Below are 22344 nucleotides of genomic sequence, written 5' to 3'. Positions count from 1 at the left end.
CCCATTCTCAGTTTCTGGCAGAGGCCAGGGACACCATCCCTGCCCATCCGGCTAATTGCCATTGATGGATCTATCCTCCGTGAACTTATCTAGTTCCTTTTTTGAACCCTGTTATAGTCTTGGCCTTCACAACATCCTCTGGCAAAGAGTTCCATAGACTGACTTTGCGTTGTGTGAAAAAATACTTCAGTTTGTTTTAAACCTGCTGCCTCTTAATTTCAGTTGGTGACCCCTAGTTCTTGAGTAAATAACACTTCCTTATTTACTTTCTCCATGCCAGTCATGATTTTATAGACTTAAATCATATATCCCTCCTTCGTCATCTCTTTTCCAAGCTGAAAAGTCCCAGTTTTATTAATCTCTCCTCATATAGAAGCCATTCCATACTGCTAATAATTTTTGTTGCTCTTTTCAAACTTTTTCCAATATATCTTTTTTGAGATGGAGCGACCACATCTGCAAGCAGTATTCAAGATGTGGGTGTACCATGGATTTATACAGAGGCAATCTATTTTGTGTCTTATTATCCCTTTCTTAGTGATTCCCAACATTCTGAGTGACTCCAAGACCGCTTTCTTGAGTGGTGACATCTAATTTAGACCCATTACCCAATGGAGTATCAGGGCTTACGTTTTGCGGAGCAAGGACCGTGCTTTCTATTTGTACAGTGCCTAGCACACTGTGGGCACTACCAGAAGCAAATAAGTATAATAAATTTAACTTATCATTTGAAAGTCACAATCTTAAACCAGTTCCTCAGGTAGAGACCTACACTAGTAACTGATAGAAGTTCCTGGCTATAAGTGCCTAGATAATCAAATTACTAGTACCCATAAATATATTGTCTAGATTTTTCTGGTATTGAATTTATATTACTGGTTTAAAAATACAAAGAAAAAACTAAATGATGTGGGCATTAGTTTTTATAAATAATTGTCTGTTTTATTTTAAGATATTCACTAACTGCTCTGAAGTAATGTAACCTGGATGTATAAACCTATTGTTTTATACATTGGGGTATACATTGATTGCCTCTTTATGTAACTTGCTTAGTGTAATGTACACTGGAATTTTAATAAAATTAATATATTTTGAATATATTTTTGAATAAACTTGGGGGAAAATGCCCTTTCTGTAAGTCTTGCCTTTACAAGATCTATAGGACAGCAAAAATTGTTCCAAACTACCTATTTTGGTAACTTCCTGTCTTCAGAGAGCAGCTCAAAGTATCCCTACCTGTACAGAGTGCAATTATTATTATTTGTTTGGTGGGGCCCCAGTCGTAGATCAGGGTTTCATTTTGCTAGGTGGTAGGCAAACAATACTTAAGCCATCCTCCTTAGAAGGCCCCCTCTGCTAAGCAATTGATTTCTGTTGGTCCTTTGAGCAGTCACTTAAGAGAGATTTCACTCTATATCAATGTTTCACTCTGTATCAATCTTGGCTCTGTCTTAGGACATACCATAATTACTTTATTTAGTTTATAAATTATATTTACTTCTCACAGCTTAGCTATGTGTCCCTCAGTGTGCTGTATGCATATAGAGTTGTAGTCCAAATTGAAAGGAAAGAGAGACTATGAAATGTACTAATTTTTGACACAATTGCTCCTTCATGGTGAATGTCACAGGCAGGACACAGAGTAGAAATGGAAAATAAGTGATGATTTCGGAATTAATGTCATGTAGCTAAGGACATTACAAGGCTGCAACTGAATGGAACACTGGGGATTGAGCATTATTCTATGCCAGTGGTTCTCAACCTTTCCAGACTACTGTACCCCTTTCAGGAGTCTGGCATCCCTCCAAGTTTCACCTCACTTAAAAATTACTTGCTTTACAAAATCAGACATGAAAATACAGTGTCACAGCACACTAATACTGAAAAATTGCTTACTTTCTCCTTTTGTCTGTATGACATTTTAGTTTGTACTGACTTTGCTAGTGCTTTTTATGTAGCCTGTTGTAAAACTAGGCAACTGTCTAGAGCTGTGTTGATGTGCCCCCTGAAAGACCTCTGCGTACCCCAGGGGAACACATACCCCTGGTTGAGAACCACTGTTCTACGCTAATGACTGGTGATGAGGTTAAAAATTCATGGACATATTAGGCTAATTTCAGTCACTTGTCAGTATAATATAAAGCTGAAAGTAAATGTAGATGTCCAGTTGAAGTAGCATTACTTTAAATCCCTACCGTGTTATAGGTGAAACGCTGTTATATCAGGATAGCGGTGGCAGGGCTGCAGCGGTGATTTAAAGAGCCCGGGGCTCCGGCCACAGGAAGCCCCAGGCCCTTTAAATCACTGGTGAGCCCCGCTGCCGCAGCCCCAGGATAGCAACAGCAGGGCTCCAGCCGCTGCGGGGAGCCCGGGGCCTTTAAATTGCTGGTGAGCCCCGCTGCCGCAGCCCTGGGGTAGCAACGGCAGGGCTCCAGTGGTGATTTAAAGGGCCATGGGCTCCCCGCAGCAGCTGGAGCCCTGGACCCTTTAAAGTGCCACCAGAGCCCTGATGCTACCGCACTATATGCAAATCCGTGTGATAGCGGGTCACGTTATAGCAGGGTAGAGGTGTATATAATCTTATTACTGTCCAGCTTTCCAAAGCTACTAATGATTGTTCTAGACTCATGCATTTTTTTTGGTCTCGTAGGCTATTTTATCTGCCCTCTGTATACAAACATTTTGCATCTTAAAGTGAAACTTTAGTGTCACAAAACATGCATCTTATAAAATTAGCTCTTTTTTTATTCGGCAGTGGTGAAAGGGAGTGTATATTATACAAGCTGACATTTTCTAAGAGTCAAATTTATCCTTTCCTGGCCCCACTTTGCATTATACAAACACCATCATTTATTTTAGTAACTAGTAACAAATTCCCTAAAGTAAGAAATTGAAACACATTATAGGGCCTTACACTAAAGTGAGAATACACAGAAAACCAAAACAAACATGAAGCTGAAATATGTCAACCATTATTAAGCAAAATAGTCTACTGGTGCCTATTAGCAAACTAAACATTTAGGACACAGTACTGCAGAGAGTACACATGTAAAATTCCCATTAAAGTAAAAAGGAATTTTGCCTGCTTAAGGATTTCAGGATCTATCCTTAAATAGTGCATTTTTAAGGAGAGAAAATAACTATAGTTCCTTTAAGGGGAAAAAAATTGCCCGTAAATGATATATTGCTTCTAAATTTTGCCATTCTTTGATAATCTTTATGGAATTCAGGGTTTTTCATATACTGCTCCCTGCCCATTCACTCCTACACACAGCTGGTTGGAAAATCTTGTCAGATGTAACTGGCAATGGAAATTTTTGCTCCAAACCAAAAAAGCGCATTTGGGACATCCAATCCAGGGAGGAATTCTGAAAGGCGGGCTGTGCCCTGGCGCCTGCTGTGCAGTGCTTTTCCCATAGCTTTTGTCACTGAGCCTTGGCATAGGTAATCCAGTAGCTCCTTTCCCACTGAACGGTTTTTAAAAGCCACATGTTTATTTATTATTCAACAGGAAAGTGCACAAAAGGCCTCAGAGGATCTTGCAAAACCCACCCGGGAAACTAGGGTGACCAGACAGCAAGTGTGAAAAATCAGGACGGGGTAATAGGAGCCTATATAAGAAAAAAGACCCCAAAATTGGGACTGTCCCTATAAAATTGGGACATCTGGTCACCCTACTGGGAACATTCTGAGCCACGCTCGCTCTCTGGGACTGTTAGCACCAGGTGTCCGGGGCAGGGCTGGGGAGGGACCACCTCTTTTTGAGACACGCACAGCTCGAGCCCACTCGGCCGGGCACGCTCAACCCCCACTGCCCTGCCGCACAGCACAGAGGGGAGCTCCCCGCCGACTCTGTGCGCACGGTGCAGGTTGAAGCCCGAGGCTCTTCCCCCCGCCCGGAGGGGCCACCAACGCACCACCCCGCGAGAGCCTCGTTCCCGCCACTAGCTCTCCCGCGCTGACCCAGCCTGACCGTCCCCGAGCGGAGGGGCGGGGCCAGCCGATAACAGACCCGCCCCTCCCTAGGTGATAATAACGTCAGGGCGGGCGCGCGCGCTAGGGCTCCAGCGGGCGGTAGGGGCGGGGCTGGGCTCGCGGAGATGGCAGGGGGGCGGGTGGAGAGGAGGGGGGCGCCCCTGCTGGTCCCTTCCAGGCACGGCCCACAGCCTAGACCCCCGCCGGGCGCATATCCCGAGCGGCCTGACCCCGGCCCGGCCAGCGTGGCTCCCTCAGCCGCTGTGGCCTCTGGAGCGGGCTGCCCGGGGAGCGCTGCGGCGCTTGTGGGGGTGGTCGCTCGGTCTGTGCTGCCCCTGCTGCGGGCTCGCCCCCCGCCCCTCCCCCTCCCCTCGGCCGCCCTCGCGGAGCTGGGCTAACGGCTGCTCTCTCTGCCGCCCAGGTGCCGAGCCCCGATGGAGCCCGCCAGGCGCCGCAGGGCGAAGCGCGCCTGGGACAGCTGGTCAGGCGGCTCCCCAGCCAAGTACCGCAAATGCGCCCTGGAAGGGCCGCCATGTCCGTCCTCCCGCCCCGGCTCCGCCACCGGCTGCCCCGCGCACTCGGCAGAGGCCGGGAGCGCTGGGCAGCCCGCGGCGGGCGGGCGGGCGCGGAGCTGGCTTTCCCCACAGCCCGTTTGCCAAGGGCTTTCTGCCGGCGAGACACCCAGGGCCGCGCTCTCGGCACGAGGCTCCTCCCCAGATGCAGCAGATGGGAGCAGCAGCAGCCTGGACGAGAGGGGTAGCGGCTCTTCCCTTCCCAGGAGAACCCTGCTCAGGAAACATCCTGGCTGGGACATTTCCAAGGCAGACATGGTCTCCATGCCCCGGAAATCCTTGAACCGGGAGGTATGTGATAAACAGAAAAGGCTGCAAACTAGAGGCAAGAGTTGACCGAAAACAGGAGGAGCTTGACAAAGCCTTGAATGTTTTGGTGCTCTATGAAGGAAGTATGTGTTTGCCCCCTTTGTGCAGCTAACTACCCGAGGGGGCCTTTTTCTATTGCAAACTTTTTTAAAAATGTACAGGTACAGATTCCAGATTGAGAGGAAGATGGGTTTTTTGGGGCTACATTTTAGAAGGAGTTGAAGAAAGTAACAGTGCAGTGGCAGTGTTTTAACTTGGCCTGCCAGGCACTTTTTAAAAACATTACTCTTGTTTTGCTGAGGGCTGGCATCACACTCCAAGAATCTTCACTTGTCCTATAATAGTGCTCACTGTCCTTGCAAAAGTGTGCGTCATTTAATGTAGTGCTCTGAAGCAGGTTTCAGAGTGGTAGCCGTGTTAGTCTGTATCAGCAAAAACAATGAGGAGTACTGGGTTTTAACCCACAAAAGCTTATGCCCAAATACATTTGTTAGTCTCTCAGGTGCCACAAGTACTCCTCCTTGTTTTTGCTCTGAAGCAAAGGTCAGTGAAGAGTGAAAGTTAACGGTTCATCCTGTTGCACAGGCAAGTTTTAGACAACTGGCTTAATTTTTCTGGCCTCTTGTACAGAGCCCTGATAAAAGAGAGTGTGAATGTGTGTGTAACCTGCAAAGGGAGAAAATAGGTTTGTGCTATCTTTGTTGTTTCTTGATGTATAAAAAAGGTCTGAAAAGTTGGTTTGTTTTGGCAGGATGGGGTGAGGGAGAAAGAATTTTAGCCTGTTTTACCTTGGAAATATCAGGACCGTAGTAATTGCCATACAAAATCAGACAAGTGGCTAATTTTATTTGGTAGCCTGTCTCCAACTGTGGCCAGTACTAGATGCACGAAGAAAGGTGCAAAAAATCTAGTAACTTGTCCATCAATGAAGTTTCTAGTTTAACCCTAGTTAGTGGTTATTTGTGCCTTGAAGCATGAAGATTTTCTATCCATGTTTTTTATTTTAATGTAGCTACATGTTTTGATTGCCCATATTGATGTCTAATCCTTGATCCTACTAAATTTTTGGCCTCAGTGATAACTTGTGGCAGTGAGTTACATTGTTTAAAGCGCATGTACGCACGGCATAAAGTTTTATTTTTAAGGTAAACTCACTTCCACTGTCCTTGTTCCCTTGTATTGTAAAATGGATTAATCAGAGTGCCCGATTTATTTTCTCTTTGCCTTTCACTATTAATTCATTTTGTACAACTGTCACATGTTTCCTGTTAGTTTAATTTAGAACTGTGTAAACTTTTCAATATCTCCCCTGGAAGTTCTTTCAAATCTTGTCTTCCTGTCTCTCACAGTGAAGGTCGATGCTTCAGAAAAGTACATTAGGAGCTTTCTTGACCTTTAGCCAAAGGGTTAGAATGTCAAATCTTTAACAGCTCTCTTTTCCAGCTGTTTTTTAAGCTTTTGTATTCAATATAGGAGTTAACAAAGCCAAACAAAATCCTAGAGTTTTAAATGGCCTGAATAAAAATCATTTTGGTTCTCTATCGGGTTTCACTTTTTATATTTTTAATATTATAACCCAATTAATTATTTAGTTATCTGTAGAGAATTTCAGGAAAAATGAGAGAGACACAATCGGAATTTCTAAAGTAGTAAAACGCCTTTGGTGAAAAATCCTTTAGACCTTCATTTGACCTCAAGAAGCAAAATCCTATAATTTATTTTCATTAATATGCTTTGATCCATGTTTACAGAGACTGGCTTTTGAAGCTTAACATACTGGATTTGTTTTTATATTAGCAAAGTCTAGGCCAAAGAGAGTTGATCTAGCTGTGCAAATCACAATATAATTTAGGTTGCAGCATGCCTGATTCTCTTAATATTATTTGAAAAGTTTATTCTTTTAATAGGCAAAAACTCCTGTGGCTTGTTTTGAGTGGGGAGAATATAGTTCCTGCTTGGAATGGGACCAAGCTGTTCCAAACAGTATCCTAATATGGCCTCTCTTGTGCTGACTAGTCTAAAGACACCTCCTGTGGCACTACTGTAAGGCACTGAAGACAGTTATTTTACCACAAGGGATAAGAGTGAAGTCCTCTGGAACAATGCAGACAATACAGCAGCCCCCAGTGGTGAGAAATGATCCCCTATTTGCAGGGTTTCCACTTTTTCTCGAATTGTAGCTGGATTGGCAACTTGCCAGAAGCCCAAGGGTGGCATTTACTTTGCAGAAAACGAAGCAGATTCTGGCCACCCTTTTCATAAGAGGTGTGACCATACTCCAGCACATGCTGAGACTTTGTCTTTGTGGGTGGTGCTGTAAAATTCTTTAGGCTGCCCATCTCTGCCCTCTCTGCTTGAGAGGGATTCTTACCCCTCTATTCTCCCCGCCCCCAACAAAGCATACATGCTTTCTGATTAGTAAAATGTTTAGTACTTATGAGCACCTATGTAATGCTGTTTCCTTTTTAATATAGCTTTATAAATCCAAGGGTGGTGCAGGCTGTAACCTCACACCAAGGACTGAAGGTAAAGGTGTCTCAGAAGAACAGACTGGGGATCATAGGAAGAAGAGAATGAAGGATCAGGGATCCACAGTAATATACCTTAAAGCTCTCCAGGATGCATTTGGGAAATCATTAGGGAAAAAGGTCAGAAAGGAGGCATCTACATCAAATGGAGATCAAGATCAAAGCCCCTGTCATAGTAAAGAGCCTTGCAAATCAGATGGCAACTCAAGAAGTATCTGTGCAGTTTCAGGGCGTGAAGATGATCAGCGACCTCAGCTAGATTCAGACAGAAAGAAAACTTCAGTAGATGAAAACAATGCTTGTGCTAGTTCAGTTAGCACTGGACAGAGTAATCCCAAAGAACAGTATGTGGATTACCAAAGGCTAGATATTTCAGGACCCTCTCCAAAGCTTGTATTTGTGGACGAACACAATTCGAGTTCAGAAGAAGATTATGAGGTAAGTGTGTGTGAGAGGCCATGAAGTAGTGTTCCTTGAATAGGACATATCAAAACATACTATATATACTCGATCATAAGCCGGTTCGTTTATAAGCCAACCTCCGCTCTCCCTCCCCCCAAGATAAGTAAAAATGGAAAATGTTTATGACCTGTTCATAAGCCGACCCTATAATTCAGGGGTCAGCAGACTTTGGCTCTCGGGCCATCAGGATAAGCTGCTGGCAGGCCGAGATGGTTTGTTTACCTCTTGTCCGCAGGCATGGAGGTAAACCTAAGTAAACAGTGTCCCGGCAAGCCAGCTGCTTACCCTGACGGGCTGGGACAGCAATTGGTGGAGAAATTTTTTGGGGGGGAGAAGCTGGGAGTCCGGGGAGTAACCCCTGTGACCAGCCCCCACATTACCCCACACTCTCCCCATCCCAACCCTTCCCACCGTGTCTGGGGAGGGCCAGGGGAGAATGTCTTTGGCCTGGCTGGAGCTGCTCCAGCAGGCTGGACAGTGCAGCCGCAGCTTGCTCTGGTGGGCCAGACTAGGCAGCGTGGCCACAGCATGTTCCAGCGGGCTGGGCCGGGCGAAAGGGCCGCAGCCTGCTCTGGGGGGGCTGCAGTTGCTTCAGAGGCTGGAGAGAGAGCACTGTGGCCAGAAGCAGACACACCCTTCTGGCTGTGCTGCCTCTTTTGGGGGGAGGGGCTGTGTCCCACTTCTCCCTCTCTATATCCGTTCATAAGCTGACCCCCTTCTCTCGAGCTTTCCTTTTTTACTAAAAAAAATTTGGCTTATGAATATACGGTATTTGGAATTTTACTAGTTAAAACTTTAAATGAACAAACCAAAGTTCTTTGTATTTCTGACCAAATTTGAAACTCTCACAATACAAAGCAAGGGCCCAATATTGGGGAAAAATCTCATAGATTTCTCTACTAGATCTTGATGTCATTTGAGTAAAATTCAATGGCAGCCCTCTATTTTTCCCTACATATAAAGAATATGTATTTAGGAACACTAAATACTAGCTGCTAATTTTGAAGGATCTATTTTTTTAATGTGTAGAATATATCACTTTCAATTTTACAAACAAAGTCTTAATGTGAAGCATTTTAATATCACTATTTTTTTAAGGAAAATGGGATTCAGTATAGCTAAACACTGAAATATAGTAGCTTTGAACACAGAATGGTGATAGCAATGTGTCTCTTGTTTCACACCTGGATAATAATCCCAAAATGACTATAGAAAGCAACACATCCCTGTCTATGCAGTGTTAGTTTTACAGCATTATATCTTACATAACTTATATGATATTACCTCTGAAGATGCAAGTCCTGTTGTAGCTGCAGATTAATATTGTTGCCCTTTATCTTTGTGTTCAGTCCCTTAGAATAAGAAGAGCTAATTAACTTAAATAGAGAAGTAATATATTAGCTGCAACATTCTTAATAATCATAACTTATTAACTTAATTTGTGGATTCTTCAGAGGCTGTGGTTGAAAATCTTCCCTACATTATTTAGGCACTGCTGTACCCCTTCCCTTCAAAAAATATTTAAGGATACAATAAAAATGCGTTCTTTTGAATGATTAATATAAATCAGATTAGCATCCTTTTTGTTCTGTAGGGTGCATAAGGGATACTACTACTGATATGTGCCAGTTGGGTGCTATATGAGACGGATCTCTGTAGAAATCAGAGAAGAATGGGATTTGTTAAATTCTTTTTCTGACGGGGAATCAGTATTCCCTAGTGGATGGACTGGGACTCAGAAGACTTGCTTTCTATTCCCAGCTGGCTAGTGCCAGATTTGGGTGATTTCTAGCAAATTGCTTTACCTCTCTGAGCCTCCATTTCCTCATCTATAAAATTGGGATAATGATACTTGTCTCCTTTTGTAAAACATTTTGAGATCTACGGATGAAAAGCACTATAGAAGAGCTAACTATTGTTATTTGTGTATATTTTGACTATAGTAAATTAGAATGAAATATTGTTTCTTGTAGTCACTTCTGAAATCTTAACGTACAGCTTTCTGTGATGGGAGAGACTTTGGGAATCCACTTTTGAACCTGGGTTATTAACCTTTTAAGGAACTTTGAGGCTCACTTTCTGTCCCAGGTAGTAGGCTGAGGGTCCGAGGGTTTTTATTAGTGAGATTTCTGTGGAGGTGGGTTAGGTTTATATGTGCTAGTGACAATCTGTACATTCATTATTGGAGTGGGATGAAAAATCTACTGCTCAATTTTACATTGAAAAGTAAAATGTGTGTATCTAGAGACCAGGTAGTCAATAGGCAGACTGTGGGCCAAATCCAGACCACCAGAGGCTTTTGACCAGACCACAAAACTCTGAGGGTTAGTGCAAGGGGGTGTCTATGGACTGGCTGAATGCTGGCAGGCTTGGGGGAGCTGTTGTTTGGGGCTGACTCATAACTGGGGGGGCACCCCTCCCTAAATGGAGCCCTGCCAGGTGCACTGGGACTCAGGGCTCCTACTACCAGCCCCAGGCACCTGCCAGGGCTCCATTTAGGGAGGGCAGGGGAACACCTGCAAACCTGAGTTACCTGTCAGCACGGGGCACCAGCTCCCCCAAGCCTGCCAGCACGTGGCCAGTCACTCTACCCACGCTAGGCCTCCTCTCCCCCGCACTAACTGCCCATGGATCCCACAGAATTTCATGATCTGGTCAAAAACCTCTGGCGGTCTGTATTTGACATGTGGTCGGTCTGCCTATTGACTGCCCCTGCAATAAGCCCTGTGTATATTACACAGCACTGTTTGTGTTCTTTGAACAGGGGCACTTGCAGTGTGAAAAATGTTTCTCTGGAATCCAGACCTTCAGTGTACCTTGACCAGGAAATTTGGACCTTGACAAAAAATATTTGACTACCCCGATCTAGAGAATAAGATAGGCACTTGTTGTATACATCTAAATAAATACATTTTTCTTTGTGATTACCATACAATTCTGTAGTCCAATCGGATTCTCCTTCCAGTCTTTCCTTCTTTATAAAAGAAACCAAATCATAGATGTTAGAGATGGAGGTGATCTGTTAGGTCATCCTGGATTGCCTGAGAAAAGAACGACAATTTCATGTAGGTCAAATTTCAGGTATAAATTTCTGTAGGGGAAAATCCTACAATAGCCTGTTCATCCTGTCCAGATGACGTAATCTTTTACAGCTCTGATGTCTGTGAGCTACAGTTAGTACAGATCTCTGTCCTTATACTTACCTAGCCCCTCTCTTAGCAGTTTTCCTTGCCTTACCACATATTCTGAGCTTGACATCTGAAGGATTCCTTTTAGGCCTACTCTATAGTTAGTTTTACCAAGATAACTGTCAGTTGGGGGTGTGACTGCTATTTTTTAATATACTTAACATTATGCTGGTAAAGCCTTCAGTGTAGACACAGTGATATTAGTAAAGTTTATTTCATTTTGCTAAACAAAAATAAGCAATACCAGTATAATTGGGTCCACGCTAAGGGGGTTTTACCACTTAACTATATGAGCGTAGTTAAAGCAGCAAAGCTTTTAAGTGTAGACAAGGCCTTAGTCTCATGTCAGTAATTCATTTGTTCAGACAGCAACCCTGTATATTAGTTCAGTCTGAGGTTTTCATGTGCTTACTGGAACAGCTCTGGTTTTGGTAAATAATAAACAGGATACATAGTGGAACATCTTACTCTGACACACCTACAGTTTACTGTTCACAAAGTTAAGATTGTTTCGGTTGTATATTTTGTTTTCCATTTGACTTGCAGTTCCAAGAGCGAGATGCGCTGGAAAAGGATCCCTCCGTGGGAAGTGATTGGTCTGATGTGGATGATGTAGAATCTTTAGCTAGGTTCTCCCAGGAGGATTCAGTTCCACATCACAATAGGTCAGTTATTTTGGAGACTTCACCAGTTATAACTGATTATGTAATGTACCCTGCTCATCTCTACAATCGCCCATGGGGTGACTTTGCAAAGTGCTGTACAAGTAGTCCAAAACCACCTAATCGTTCATTTTCAAACCCCAGTGAGGATACTACTTATTTAGGTGGCTCAAGTAGCAGTCATCTTTGTGATATTTCTGTAGAATTTGCAGCATGCACTCCTTCCAATACATCGAAAGATCTAGAGTCTGCAGTTGAAGGTGGACATTGGAGATCACATTCCTTTGAGTCTTCCCTGGTCTCTGAGGAGAAATGCAAAATATCTAGCAAGGAAGCAGAATCGTATGCTCCCATTATCTCTAGAGCACGGATGTCTGATTCTTTTACTTCTGAATATGTAAACCAGGAAGCAACTATTAAACTCCCTAAACATTTACAGGAGGGTTTCATTGATACCCATTGCCACCTGGACATGCTATATTCCAAGATGTCTTTCAGGGGTACATTTGCAAAGTTTAGAAAAGTTTACAATAGCTCCTTTCCGAAAGAATTTCAAGGTTGTATAGCTGACTTCTGTGATCCTCGGACCTTAAAGGACTTCTTGTGGGAGGATTTGTTAAAAGAAGAAATGGTTTGGGGAGCATTTGGCTGTCATCCACATTTTGCACGTTACTACACAGACCTCCATGAAAGAGATCTCTTACAGGCACTGAGGCACCCGAAAGCTATTGCATTTGGAGAGATGGGTCTAGACTACTCTTATAAATGCTCTACTGATATCTCCAAGCAACACAAGGTAAGGAGCTGAGCTTCTACTTTTATGGTACTAGTTGGAACTTTTATTTCAGGTCTACTTATGGATTCTAAACTTTTCCTTTTCTCTGTATACAACATACTTCAGCATTCTACAACCTTTATATTCATTTTGGGATAGGAGAGGACCCTGAGGGTGATGTGTGAATTAGACCATTTCAGATAAAGATGTAAATCATTCATCAAATACTTGTACTGTGTCTTCCCTGCTAACAGTTTTCCAAATTTGAATTGGAGACATTGGATAAATAAATGAGATGTTGGCCAGTTACAAAGCTTATTAAATGTGTATTCTAGTTATTTTTTCTTGCAGCCTCTGAAATGTATATTTAGAATGCAGGAGTTCTGATATGGCAGTGATGAGCATAATACAAATACCTGGATAGCTGGCCAAAAGCACTGTACAGTATTGTAGGGAAGCATCATGGACAACACTGAAAGGAAGGAGAACTAGCTCTACTTCCAGCTTTGTCCCATACTTCCTTTTTAACTTAGGAAAAATCTGCACCATTTGTTAAATAAAAAAATCTATTCACATTTTGGAAAGTGCTTCAAAATATGACTTTATAAACGTATGGGTGTGTGATAGTTTGATCCAAGTAACTAAAACTGAAATGAATACATTTATTGGTGTAGAAAGCTAATGCACCAATCACCATAGTGCCTGGTTGTCATCTGTAACAATTCATCTGAAAAAGTGAATGGATTTACAGGAAATTGGCATAAATTAGGGGATGGAGTTTTCCACCCCCCACTCACTATCACCCCATTATATTCCCTTTGTTTCTAGAACAATTCTAGTGGAAATTAAGGCAGTGTTCATTTCTTATTTTACCTTTATTCAGGTATTTGAAAAGCAACTGCAACTAGCTGTGTCCTTAAGGAAACCCTTGGTAATACACTGCAGAGAGGCTGATGATGATCTGCTGGGGATCATGAAAAAGTTTGTGCCTAAAGACTACAAGATACACAGGTAGCTGTATTTGCTAAATTAAATTCTGTCATTCATTGCTGGAGATCATATAATTAAATCAGAAATTATACCTACATTAGTAAAATAACAAACCAGGAAATATATGAAACTGTTCAGACCAGGTGATGCTTTAATTGAAAAAGAAATAGGGAGGTAGCTGGATCATCAATGCTTAAAATTATGGAAGCTTTATTGCAGAAGTAATGTTTTGTGGCTTCTTAAAAGAATTATTAGGATGCCTTAGGGATGGACAGGAAATGATACAGCAGAAGTTGTTCTGATATAACTGTGTCTTGTTCTGAAGCTGTGAATTTGACTTATTCGGAAAGGGACATTTAGTGTCTGGAATGGGCATTGTCAATTTGAAAATAGAGGTAAAAGTACTGTTGGCTATTGCACCTATCCCTGATTCTACTTGCAAACTTGTGACTCTTACAATCACACTTTCTTATCCTTTTTTTTTTAAATTATAATTTTAAAATCTGTTTCCTCTCCTTACCACTGTGTATGAGATCTACCCAAAAAGAGGAAACTGACTATAAAGGGGAAACCATTGAACTGGTTAAACACAGATAAATCCAGGCGGAAGGAAACCATTTTCTCTAACCATCTTTGGTTCTAGTAATTTTAGGTGTTACTATTGTTACAGTTAAATAAAACGTCTTCAGAAACAAGTAATTTATTTAAATAGATGGCATCCATTTGAAACAGATCAGACTTCTCTTCTGTTAAAACTTTTCTGGCTTTTTTGATGAGGTCAGACCTCACAAAATCATGAATGAAACCAGAATTGTAATGCTGGGAATATCTAAATTGCGTTTTAATGTGATTCAAAGTCCCCAGATGATGCTTGATCTGTAGGCACACATTGCGCACTACACAGAACTAAATGAACAATCTAAACAGATGTTTTTATTCTAAATTGTTGGGAAGAATTCTACCTTGTGGCAGCAACCATGTTAAGTATCATCTACCTCCTGTTTGTTGCTTTGACTGCTGTGCTGCCTACCCCAATCCTTGCAGTCTTTCCCCTGTCTTTTTTACAATAATCCCACCCTTTCTGACCCCTTTGGTTTTGAGTCAGTCTCCATTAAATACTGAAACTTTAGACAGGATTGGGCTAATCCAAGAAAACTGGATTCCTTGAATTCTTATCCCCTTAGTCTGTCTCCTATTAAAAATTTGCAAAACTGTTACCTTGGAGAATGACCAAAGTTTTCTGTTTACCTTTAGGCATTGCTTTACTGGTAGTTACGATGTCATAGAGCCATTGCTAGAGCATTTCCCAAACCTTTCTGTGGGATTCACTGCACTGCTGACTTACTCATCTGCCTTTGAAGCCAGAGAGACGATAAGAAAAATTCCTTTGAACAGAATAATTGTAGAAACGGATGCTCCCTATTTCCTCCCTAGGCAGGTAAGTATGCTTATAAAAATACTCAAAACATTCTTTTCTGCCCATGCTATTAATGTTGCTCTATCAGAAGTGTGATAGGATATCTGCAAGAAGGAATGGATTAGAACAGGGGTTGGGAACCTTCGGCATGCGGCCCATCAGGGTAATTCGCTGGCAGGCCGCGAGACATTTTGTTTACATTGACTGTCCGCAAGCACGGCTCCCCGCAGCTCCAACTGGCCGCGGTTTGTTGTTCCCGGCCAATGGGAGCTGCAGGAAACGGCGAGGGCTGCAGGGACATGCTGGCCGCTGCTTCCTGAAGCTCCCATTGGCTGGGAATGACAAACTGCGGCCACTGGGAGTGCGGGGGACGGTGCCTGCGGATGGTCAATGTAAACGTGTCGCGGTCTGCCAGCGGATTACCCTGATGGGCCACGTGCCGAAGGTTGCTGACCCCTGGAATAGAATATTGCATTCATAGGCCTGTGTTTTGCTTCAAATATTCAGAAAGCACGTGGCTCTGGAAGCAAGTTCTAATATGGTATGTCTGGTAAGGTGTTCCCTTTATAAAGTAGCAGTGATCTAAGCCTCAGATTTGAAATTATAAATTGTTTAGAACCACAGGTTCAGATCTTAGCATGGCCAACTCATCCCTTTGTTCATCTGCAGTCAACATACTTAATTCTCTACATACAGGACTTTAAAAACTGAGTTTCTTTCTGCTTTGTGTGAATGGAGAGATGTTTACTCCAGTGTCTCTGGCCAATAGTTTCCCTCCTCCGTTGTGTAGTTTGTTTGCTGGCTGCTGCCCTTAAAAAGAGCTCTGGGATGGAGGAAACACTGGGAACATCAAATAGCATTGTTGAAAGACACTTTCTGAAAAATATCAGTGACCATATTTAGAGGCTTGAAGTGATTAACTCCTGACTAGTTCTGTACACTACAGAATAGGAGGAAATGACCTGCACCATTCTTAACTCTTCCCTTTCATTAATGTTTGTGCAGGTTCCCAAAAGCATATGCCAGTACTCTCACCCAGGATTAGCCCTGCACACAGTGAGAGAGATTGCCCGTCTGAAGGACCTGCCACTCTCCCGTACCTTGGCTGTTCTAAGGCAGAACACCAATCACGTGTACGATCTATAGGATGGTGCTAGCAAATGTGAAGAAAAACAAGGTCAGGAAAGCTACTGTGAAATGGTGAAAAACCTTTCAAGTGACATCTATATTATGTCTTCTGTGGCCCCAAAATGTTATGCTGCAATCCAACTTGGAGATGATGGTTAGTGTTAAGTACTCATGACTTGCCATCCCCACTCCTCCCAAAAGAGTTACACATTCCTTTTAATCTATATCCCTTGCATCTCCTTTTAATTCTCTACTGGCCCATTGTCTCCCTCTGGCGTGCCACAAGAAAGGGTGTTGAGGTCTTTGTTGGGTAAATGGTTTTTCTTGTGGAGACGAAGATCTGCTGTGGGAAATATTATGGGATTTTATTCAGCTTTATTTGTATGAGCCTGTTCAAGAGTGAACAGCCTATAATTATTGAGCAGATATGGATTACTTAGGTGTAGTTAGAGCCCAAAAGGTGGATAATGATCTTGGCTTCTTAAAGCACCTAATTGCTGAGGCTGTACGGAAAAGAGTATATATCAGAGCAGAGAATTTGATGCATAAATATGCACAGAGTTCCTCATGCCACAGAATGAAAACATACCCAAAATTGTTGAGTGTTGTTTGTGTACAAGTGCCTTTCTTTGGACAAGTGCATGTAGGTGCTAAATAAGCTTTTAAATTTTTTCAGCAAAATGTTAAAATTACCAGTGTTGAATAGCCTCAAAAAGACATCAGTTTTTTTGGCTACAGTGAGGTTTTAAGAGAACTGAAATGGAGTATGAACATAGAAGCCCACTGATCCCACTTTTGATGGATCCTGTAGTATGCAATTGAATGTGGAAATCCATCCTGAATGTTTTTATATGGGGTTGTGGCCCAACTGTGTTATCATGAAGAAAAATACCTGTGTAACAGAAATGCAAAGCGCTTTGGTGAATATACATCTCAAAATAAAAGAAGTAAAAGTAAGTCTAATTTTAAACTACTTCTGGCCAGTTTTAAGTGTTCAGAGGGGAATTTGACAAAAGACAATGACTTAATTTTTCTGTAATATAGGTTACTTTTAATGTACCTTGAAACTACAGTTGAAACTTTTTTAAAGCTTATTTGTAAATAAACATCTCTGAGAAAGAGGTACTGTTAAATTCTTGTTTGGTTTATACAGAACTGTGCTAATATTTTGTAGATTGATTTTAGTTATCTGTAAAACCTAGATTATTAGATTGGGACTCTTCTATTTATCAATCGGGCAACCCCTCCAAACTAATAAATGACACTGTGAAAGTGTTCAGTTACACCTTTCCACTTCGTACATTGTCCACATCTGTGTGCTAGTATCAAGCAGGTGTTGTGGCCTCATGTTCTGCACAAAGGTTTTGAAATGCATAATTTTCTAAAATTATTACTCCAAATATTATTGCAAGTGCACATAGCCTGTCTTAAATCAGAGTTAAAGATTTGAATGTGAAGCTGTCCAGTATTTCCATTACATAAGTGTATATCTCAGTAGGTTTGGCTATACCACAGCCCCCCTTATGGATCACTGCCTCCTCATGTGAATTTACTAATCTTTTTGACAAAGCAACAGTTTAAGAGCTTTCATGTTCTAAAGGGTATAATTTGCTGCTCCCCTTCCTCTTTAGGACTACTAAGGAGACAATATTGTGTTAAATGAGAATTTTGCAGTTAATTTCAATAACTTCAGTGGGAGCCGGTTAGGGCCCTTTGTAATTGTCAACTTATGCCTTATGTAATGAACTCAGCTATTAAAAGATGACTTCATATACACATCCCTTTATCATATACATAGGTGTATAATGGAGACTGAAATTTGCATCTAGTGCCACATGTATATAGAATCAGTTAACAAATGACTGCGGTTTCAACACTAGCTTTATTTTCTGCTGCAAGAAGCATATGGTAAATTAACACAGTTTTTCCCTCACCTTTTTTAGAACAGGTAGCTTCAGTCACATAGTTTCGAAAGGTAAGAAAACAATTTAGATGTCAGTGTGTTTGACCTTGCTTGCTGCTATCTGTCTACCATACATATACTACTTGCAACTTCATCAAAAGATATGTTACACAACAAAATGTCATTTTTAAAAACTGAACTGTTCAACTTCATACATTGTCTTTTAACGCATGCTATTATCATCTGTTGCACAATGTAAAGTAAGATTTAAAGCAATCCAAGCCCATGAGTGGAACTTTGTTGTACTCTAATCAGTTTGTAACATCTTCATGTTTCAACTCGTGCCAATTTTGGGTTTCTGAAAGGGAAGAGGGTAGAGATTTTAATTTTTCCTTTTTTTGTTTTACTTTTTAATTATTTAAGTATTATTAACAGGTTTACAAACCTTGCCATGTAAATTTCAGAACAGTTGATGTTATTGACATTCAAGAATACAGTGATCAGATCTCTCTAACATATTACCATATTACAGAGTGAGATTCATAACATCTTGCATTGTAGTTTCTAGAGATTTTATTTGGTGAAATCTCTGATTACTCATTTAACAGACCAGTCATCTAAAAATGTTAATATTCCAAGAAAAAATTAGGTGTGCTGGATTTTTGCAGGTGAATGTACTGAGTATTGAATAAAAGGTCACCAGAAATTTAAGTATCTATTTGTCCTCGGTCTGTTTTGCTGGGTGTGTAATTCATGTGTTAATTTTTCCATTAGTTTTTAATATTTACATTAGAGTAGTTCCCAGAGGCCCAACCAAGATCAAAGTCCTGTTGATGTAGTCCCTGTCAAAAAAAAGTTTATTGTATGTGTTACTAAGCAGCATGTGAAAAGTGGGGGAGAGGGAGACATACACACAGTTCTATGCATACTTGCTGCTATTAGATAATTATAGTGACTGACTTCTTTTAAGAGACTTGGAAGAAGTGAGGCTTGAGAAGATACTAGAAGGAGGACAGAATAAGGCCTGGTCCACACTGGGGGGCAGTGTCGAGGTAAGATATGCAACTTCAGCTACGGGAATACCGTAGCTGAAGTCGAAGTATCTTATCCCGACTTACCTCCTGTCCTCACCGCTCGGGATCGACGTCCGCGGCTCCCCCGTCGACTCCGCTACCGCCACTCGCTCCGGTGGAGTTCCGGAGTCGACGGGAGCGCGTTCAGGGATCGGTATATCGCGTCTAGATGAGACGCGATATATCGATCCCCGCAAAATCGATCGCTACCCGCCGATTCGGCGGGTAGTCTGGACATACCTCAAGTGGCCATGCAGATCCATCCGTTCAAGCTTAAGGAGCCATGCAGAAAAAAGCACAAAGAAATTTGTAGAGGAAATGGACAATCAGACGATCAAAACTGGCATTGCTGGGAGAGGGTGAAGGGCCAACACAATAGAAGAGCAGAGAGAAGCACCAGGGCGTTGAAGGTGAGGATAAGACACTTGGTCTTGGTACAGTGGAATGGAGAGACCGCAAAATAGTATCTGTGGCATCTAAAATGAGTTTTGTTTGCTTTTCACTGCTAATGCATAGTTTTGGTCAGGGTGGATTTGATTTAAATCACTAGTCAGGAAGACTAGATTTAATCATGGTTTACTACATACAAGTGCATTCTTGTTGGTTGTTATAACCTTAATACATATTCTTCACAACTCAGAGAGAGATATAGGTTTCATTTTTAGAAGGTTACACACTATACATTTTTAAATAATGATTTATTTTGAAAACTTTTCAGATTTAGTTTTATAGCTATATCAGAAAATGAATGGTTGCCTGGTTATTTCTTTTACCAAAGGTAATTTGAGGCAGATATTTATGAACTCATTGGGAGGTGAACTATCTCCATTTCAACAGGTAAATTATTAGTATTTGGAGGATTTTCTTGCTACGCTGTATTAGGAGGAGAACATCACTAGACAGACATTTAAATTGTTTTATTTAACTAAAACAACAATGTTAAATATCCAGGATTTTTTTCTTCAATAGCAAACATAATATTAACAAAATATGTGTATGTCCCTCGCTTCTCAGATTTATCTCCAAACTACTTCTTGTCCAGATCAATTCCACCCCCAACAATCTTCTATTTGTCAAACTTTTTGAAACTTTGCACTTAGAGAGAGGTAAGGGATTGACTCTGTGTACACAAATTTGCAGAGGGACAGAGTTGAGGTCTGTTATTTCTCACCTCTATATATTATTTATTTAAAAACATTTTTGCTATTAACAAGCATGTTATCTCTGGAGCGACAAATCCACAGTTTGAGAACGGCAAAACTAAGCATCTCTGATAATATCTTCTAGACTGAGCACTGAGTCCCATTGGGTAGCTAGAAAGATTAACCTAAATAATCTATACAGAAGCCTGTGGGTCCCTAATCCATGAACTATTGGAACTCATTTACAAAACTGTTCTTAAACATTACATTAATATATTGTCTCATACTATAGAATTAGAATTTATAATCCCTATTCCATCATGAGACATTATAGCTCAAAGATATATGTTAAAACTATCTTTAGATAGGTTTTTCCACAAAAAGCATTTTATAAAAAAAATGATTTAAATAAAATCTGATTTTTTTTAATCATTGATTTTTATCCATTTTTGTTTTGGTCTTTCACTGCCAGAGAGATGAAGGTGTTGGCTTGTGGGAGGCAGAAAAAATGCTGAGATTTTCAAAAGTAATCCATGATGTTAGGTGCTTCTATTTTTGGATTCTCAAATAAAACACTGAGGGATCCTATTTGCCTAACCTGAAAATCAGGTCCCTTTACAGAGTGTCATGTTGAACACCCAAAGTGGCTCTCTTCTTTCTTGGCCTGTTTTATATATATATTATAGATATAACCTTTTTTTTTTTCAGAACTTTTGCTGGAACACTCTTCTCCACCCGCCTGTCCCGCACAGAGGAGTTGGGATGTGGGAGGGAGAAGTACCTTTAGTGTCTTCTGCAAGAATGTCCTCTAGGATCTTCTCCAGAACTTGTCCATACTCCTGGTACTGCTCTTCTGTTATCTTGACACCAATTTCAAAGGGAACATTAAGCTAATGAAAACACCAAACCAGAAGACCTCAGTTGACAGTTTCCTTAAAGAGAGTTTAGTTCTTTTCTGCTATTGGGTGAACAGGCTTTGCAGACTGATTACATTGATGGGAACAGTGTTAGCTGAGCTCTCTTGAAAATGAGGAAAACTTTTTCCCGCTAAGCACCCACTTGACTTGTGGTTGAAATAACTATATACAGGAGGAACAGGAATTACCCTGTGTATAGCTATTGTAAATAAAACAGTACAGCAAAGTATGAGATTACTGAAGGAAATCTACAAAGTGAAATGTTATTGCACATGTAATTTGAAATGGGTGTAAATCTTCAGTAGGAGGTTGCAGTTTTACCAATTGCAATAAATTTTAAACTGCTTTAGATTTTTTTTAAAGATTAACTATGGTTACCATTTTCAAGTGAATTTTCTAACTGCTTCTCAAATCAGATATCCATATAGTTTTGATTTGTACCACCTCTGTGTATCACAATCTATTACATTTTGTATTATGTGGGCATATACAAAACAAACCCTCTTAAAAACTCATATTAGATTGACTGTAAAATACAAACCTTAATCTCTATTTCATTGTTGTCTCCTTCTGCCTGCCTTGCATCTGCATCCAAAAATCCGTCTGCAGCCCGGCGGTTTAACTTTGTATGCTTTTTTGGATCCTTTCGTTGCTGGAAAGTAACCAAAACAAAGTGTAAATACTCTATCCATAGACAAACAATTAGGTCTTGTCTACAATAAGAAAATTAGAGCCCATAATTCACCATATGGGCAGCTTCATTAGGTGGGAGCGGTAGTGTAGACAGGGTTTTTTTTGTCTACGCTGTTTTCTGACCTCGCTGTAAGCAGTGGTAAAGTCCTCAAAGTCCTGTACATCATCCCCCTTTGTTGCCACCACTACAGAATTGTGGGTCCTAATTTTCCTACTGTGGATGCAGCCCTTTTGGTTTACGTTATTCATCTAGGAATTGGGATAAACCTCTTCTCTGGCAGAACTTGTACCTTCTTAAGTTGAGGCAGTCTGTTAAGTTTTTCTGAATATAAAAAAATATTTTGTCTCAAGAAGTAGTTAGGGAAGCAGAGTAAAATATACCTAATTTTACCTGTGTGTTTTGATATTCAGGGCTTAAAAAACTGGATCCAGCCATAGTAGTCTCTGTCCAGAGAATGCAGATAAGGAGAATTCCCAGCATAGTGCTTCTGAGAAACATGAGTGTCTTGAGCATAGACTATATCAAACCTGAAAACTTAATAAAGATAGGAAAACATAATATGCTTTTTAGTGACACTTTTTATTTCCTTGAGTCCAGATTCAACCCCCA

General features: G+C 41.1%; 3 protein-coding genes across 8 annotated transcripts in view; 1 reads left to right on the top strand and 2 right to left on the bottom strand.

Moving 5' to 3' along the window:
• LOC120409380 (cyclic nucleotide-binding domain-containing protein 2-like) overlaps positions 1-11609 on the bottom strand; it is a 93217-nt gene extending 81608 nt beyond the window's left edge. Inside the window, exons 1-3 of one of the 3 annotated variants that reach the window (XM_039547374.1) lie at positions 11513-11609; positions 10775-10887; positions 9131-9198 (exon numbers count right to left, since the gene is read on the bottom strand). The gene's annotated coding sequence lies outside the window, so the exon portion shown is untranslated. Of the gene's footprint in view, positions 1-3774; positions 3979-9130; positions 9199-10774; positions 10888-11512 lie in introns of those variants that run through there. The other 2 variants (XM_039547375.1, XM_039547376.1) reach the window with 2 other exon arrangements.
• On the top strand, positions 4118-18616 carry TATDN2 (TatD DNase domain containing 2). 3 transcript variants are annotated; one of them, XM_039547365.1, is made up of 7 exons: positions 4119-4519; positions 4578-4838; positions 7331-7822; positions 11581-12492; positions 13355-13482; positions 14716-14899; positions 15884-18616. In XM_039547365.1, the coding sequence occupies exons 1-7, from the start codon at positions 4487-4489 to the stop codon at positions 16022-16024; spliced, it is 2151 nt and encodes a 716-aa protein (XP_039403299.1). In that variant the 5' UTR covers positions 4119-4486; the 3' UTR covers positions 16025-18616. The 3 variants fall into 3 exon arrangements, with proteins under 3 accessions (XP_039403298.1, XP_039403299.1, XP_039403300.1); XM_039547366.1 differs by lacking the exon at positions 4119-4519 and adding an exon at positions 6873-6985 and having other exon boundaries at positions 4717-4838; XM_039547364.1 differs by having other exon boundaries at positions 4118-4838.
• Positions 18617-18658: 42 nt separating this feature from the next.
• Positions 18659-22327, bottom strand: GHRL (ghrelin and obestatin prepropeptide). 2 transcript variants are annotated; one of them, XM_039547395.1, is made up of 4 exons: positions 22126-22327; positions 21583-21693; positions 20906-21014; positions 18659-18751 (listed from the first exon to the last, which is right to left on the bottom strand). In XM_039547395.1, the coding sequence occupies exons 1-4, from the start codon at positions 22246-22248 to the stop codon at positions 18729-18731; spliced, it is 366 nt and encodes a 121-aa protein (XP_039403329.1). In that variant the 5' UTR covers positions 22249-22327; the 3' UTR covers positions 18659-18728. The 2 variants fall into 2 exon arrangements, with proteins under 2 accessions (XP_039403329.1, XP_039403330.1); XM_039547396.1 differs by having other exon boundaries at positions 20906-20984.
• Positions 22328-22344: the final 17 nt, after the last annotated feature.

This window comes from Mauremys reevesii, linkage group 7 (assembly GCF_016161935.1).
Source record: "Mauremys reevesii isolate NIE-2019 linkage group 7, ASM1616193v1, whole genome shotgun sequence".
Classification (NCBI taxonomy): Eukaryota; Metazoa; Chordata; order Testudines; family Geoemydidae; genus Mauremys; species Mauremys reevesii.
Note: the sequence above shows the minus strand (reverse complement) of the source record. Positions and strands in the feature narration are given on the sequence as shown.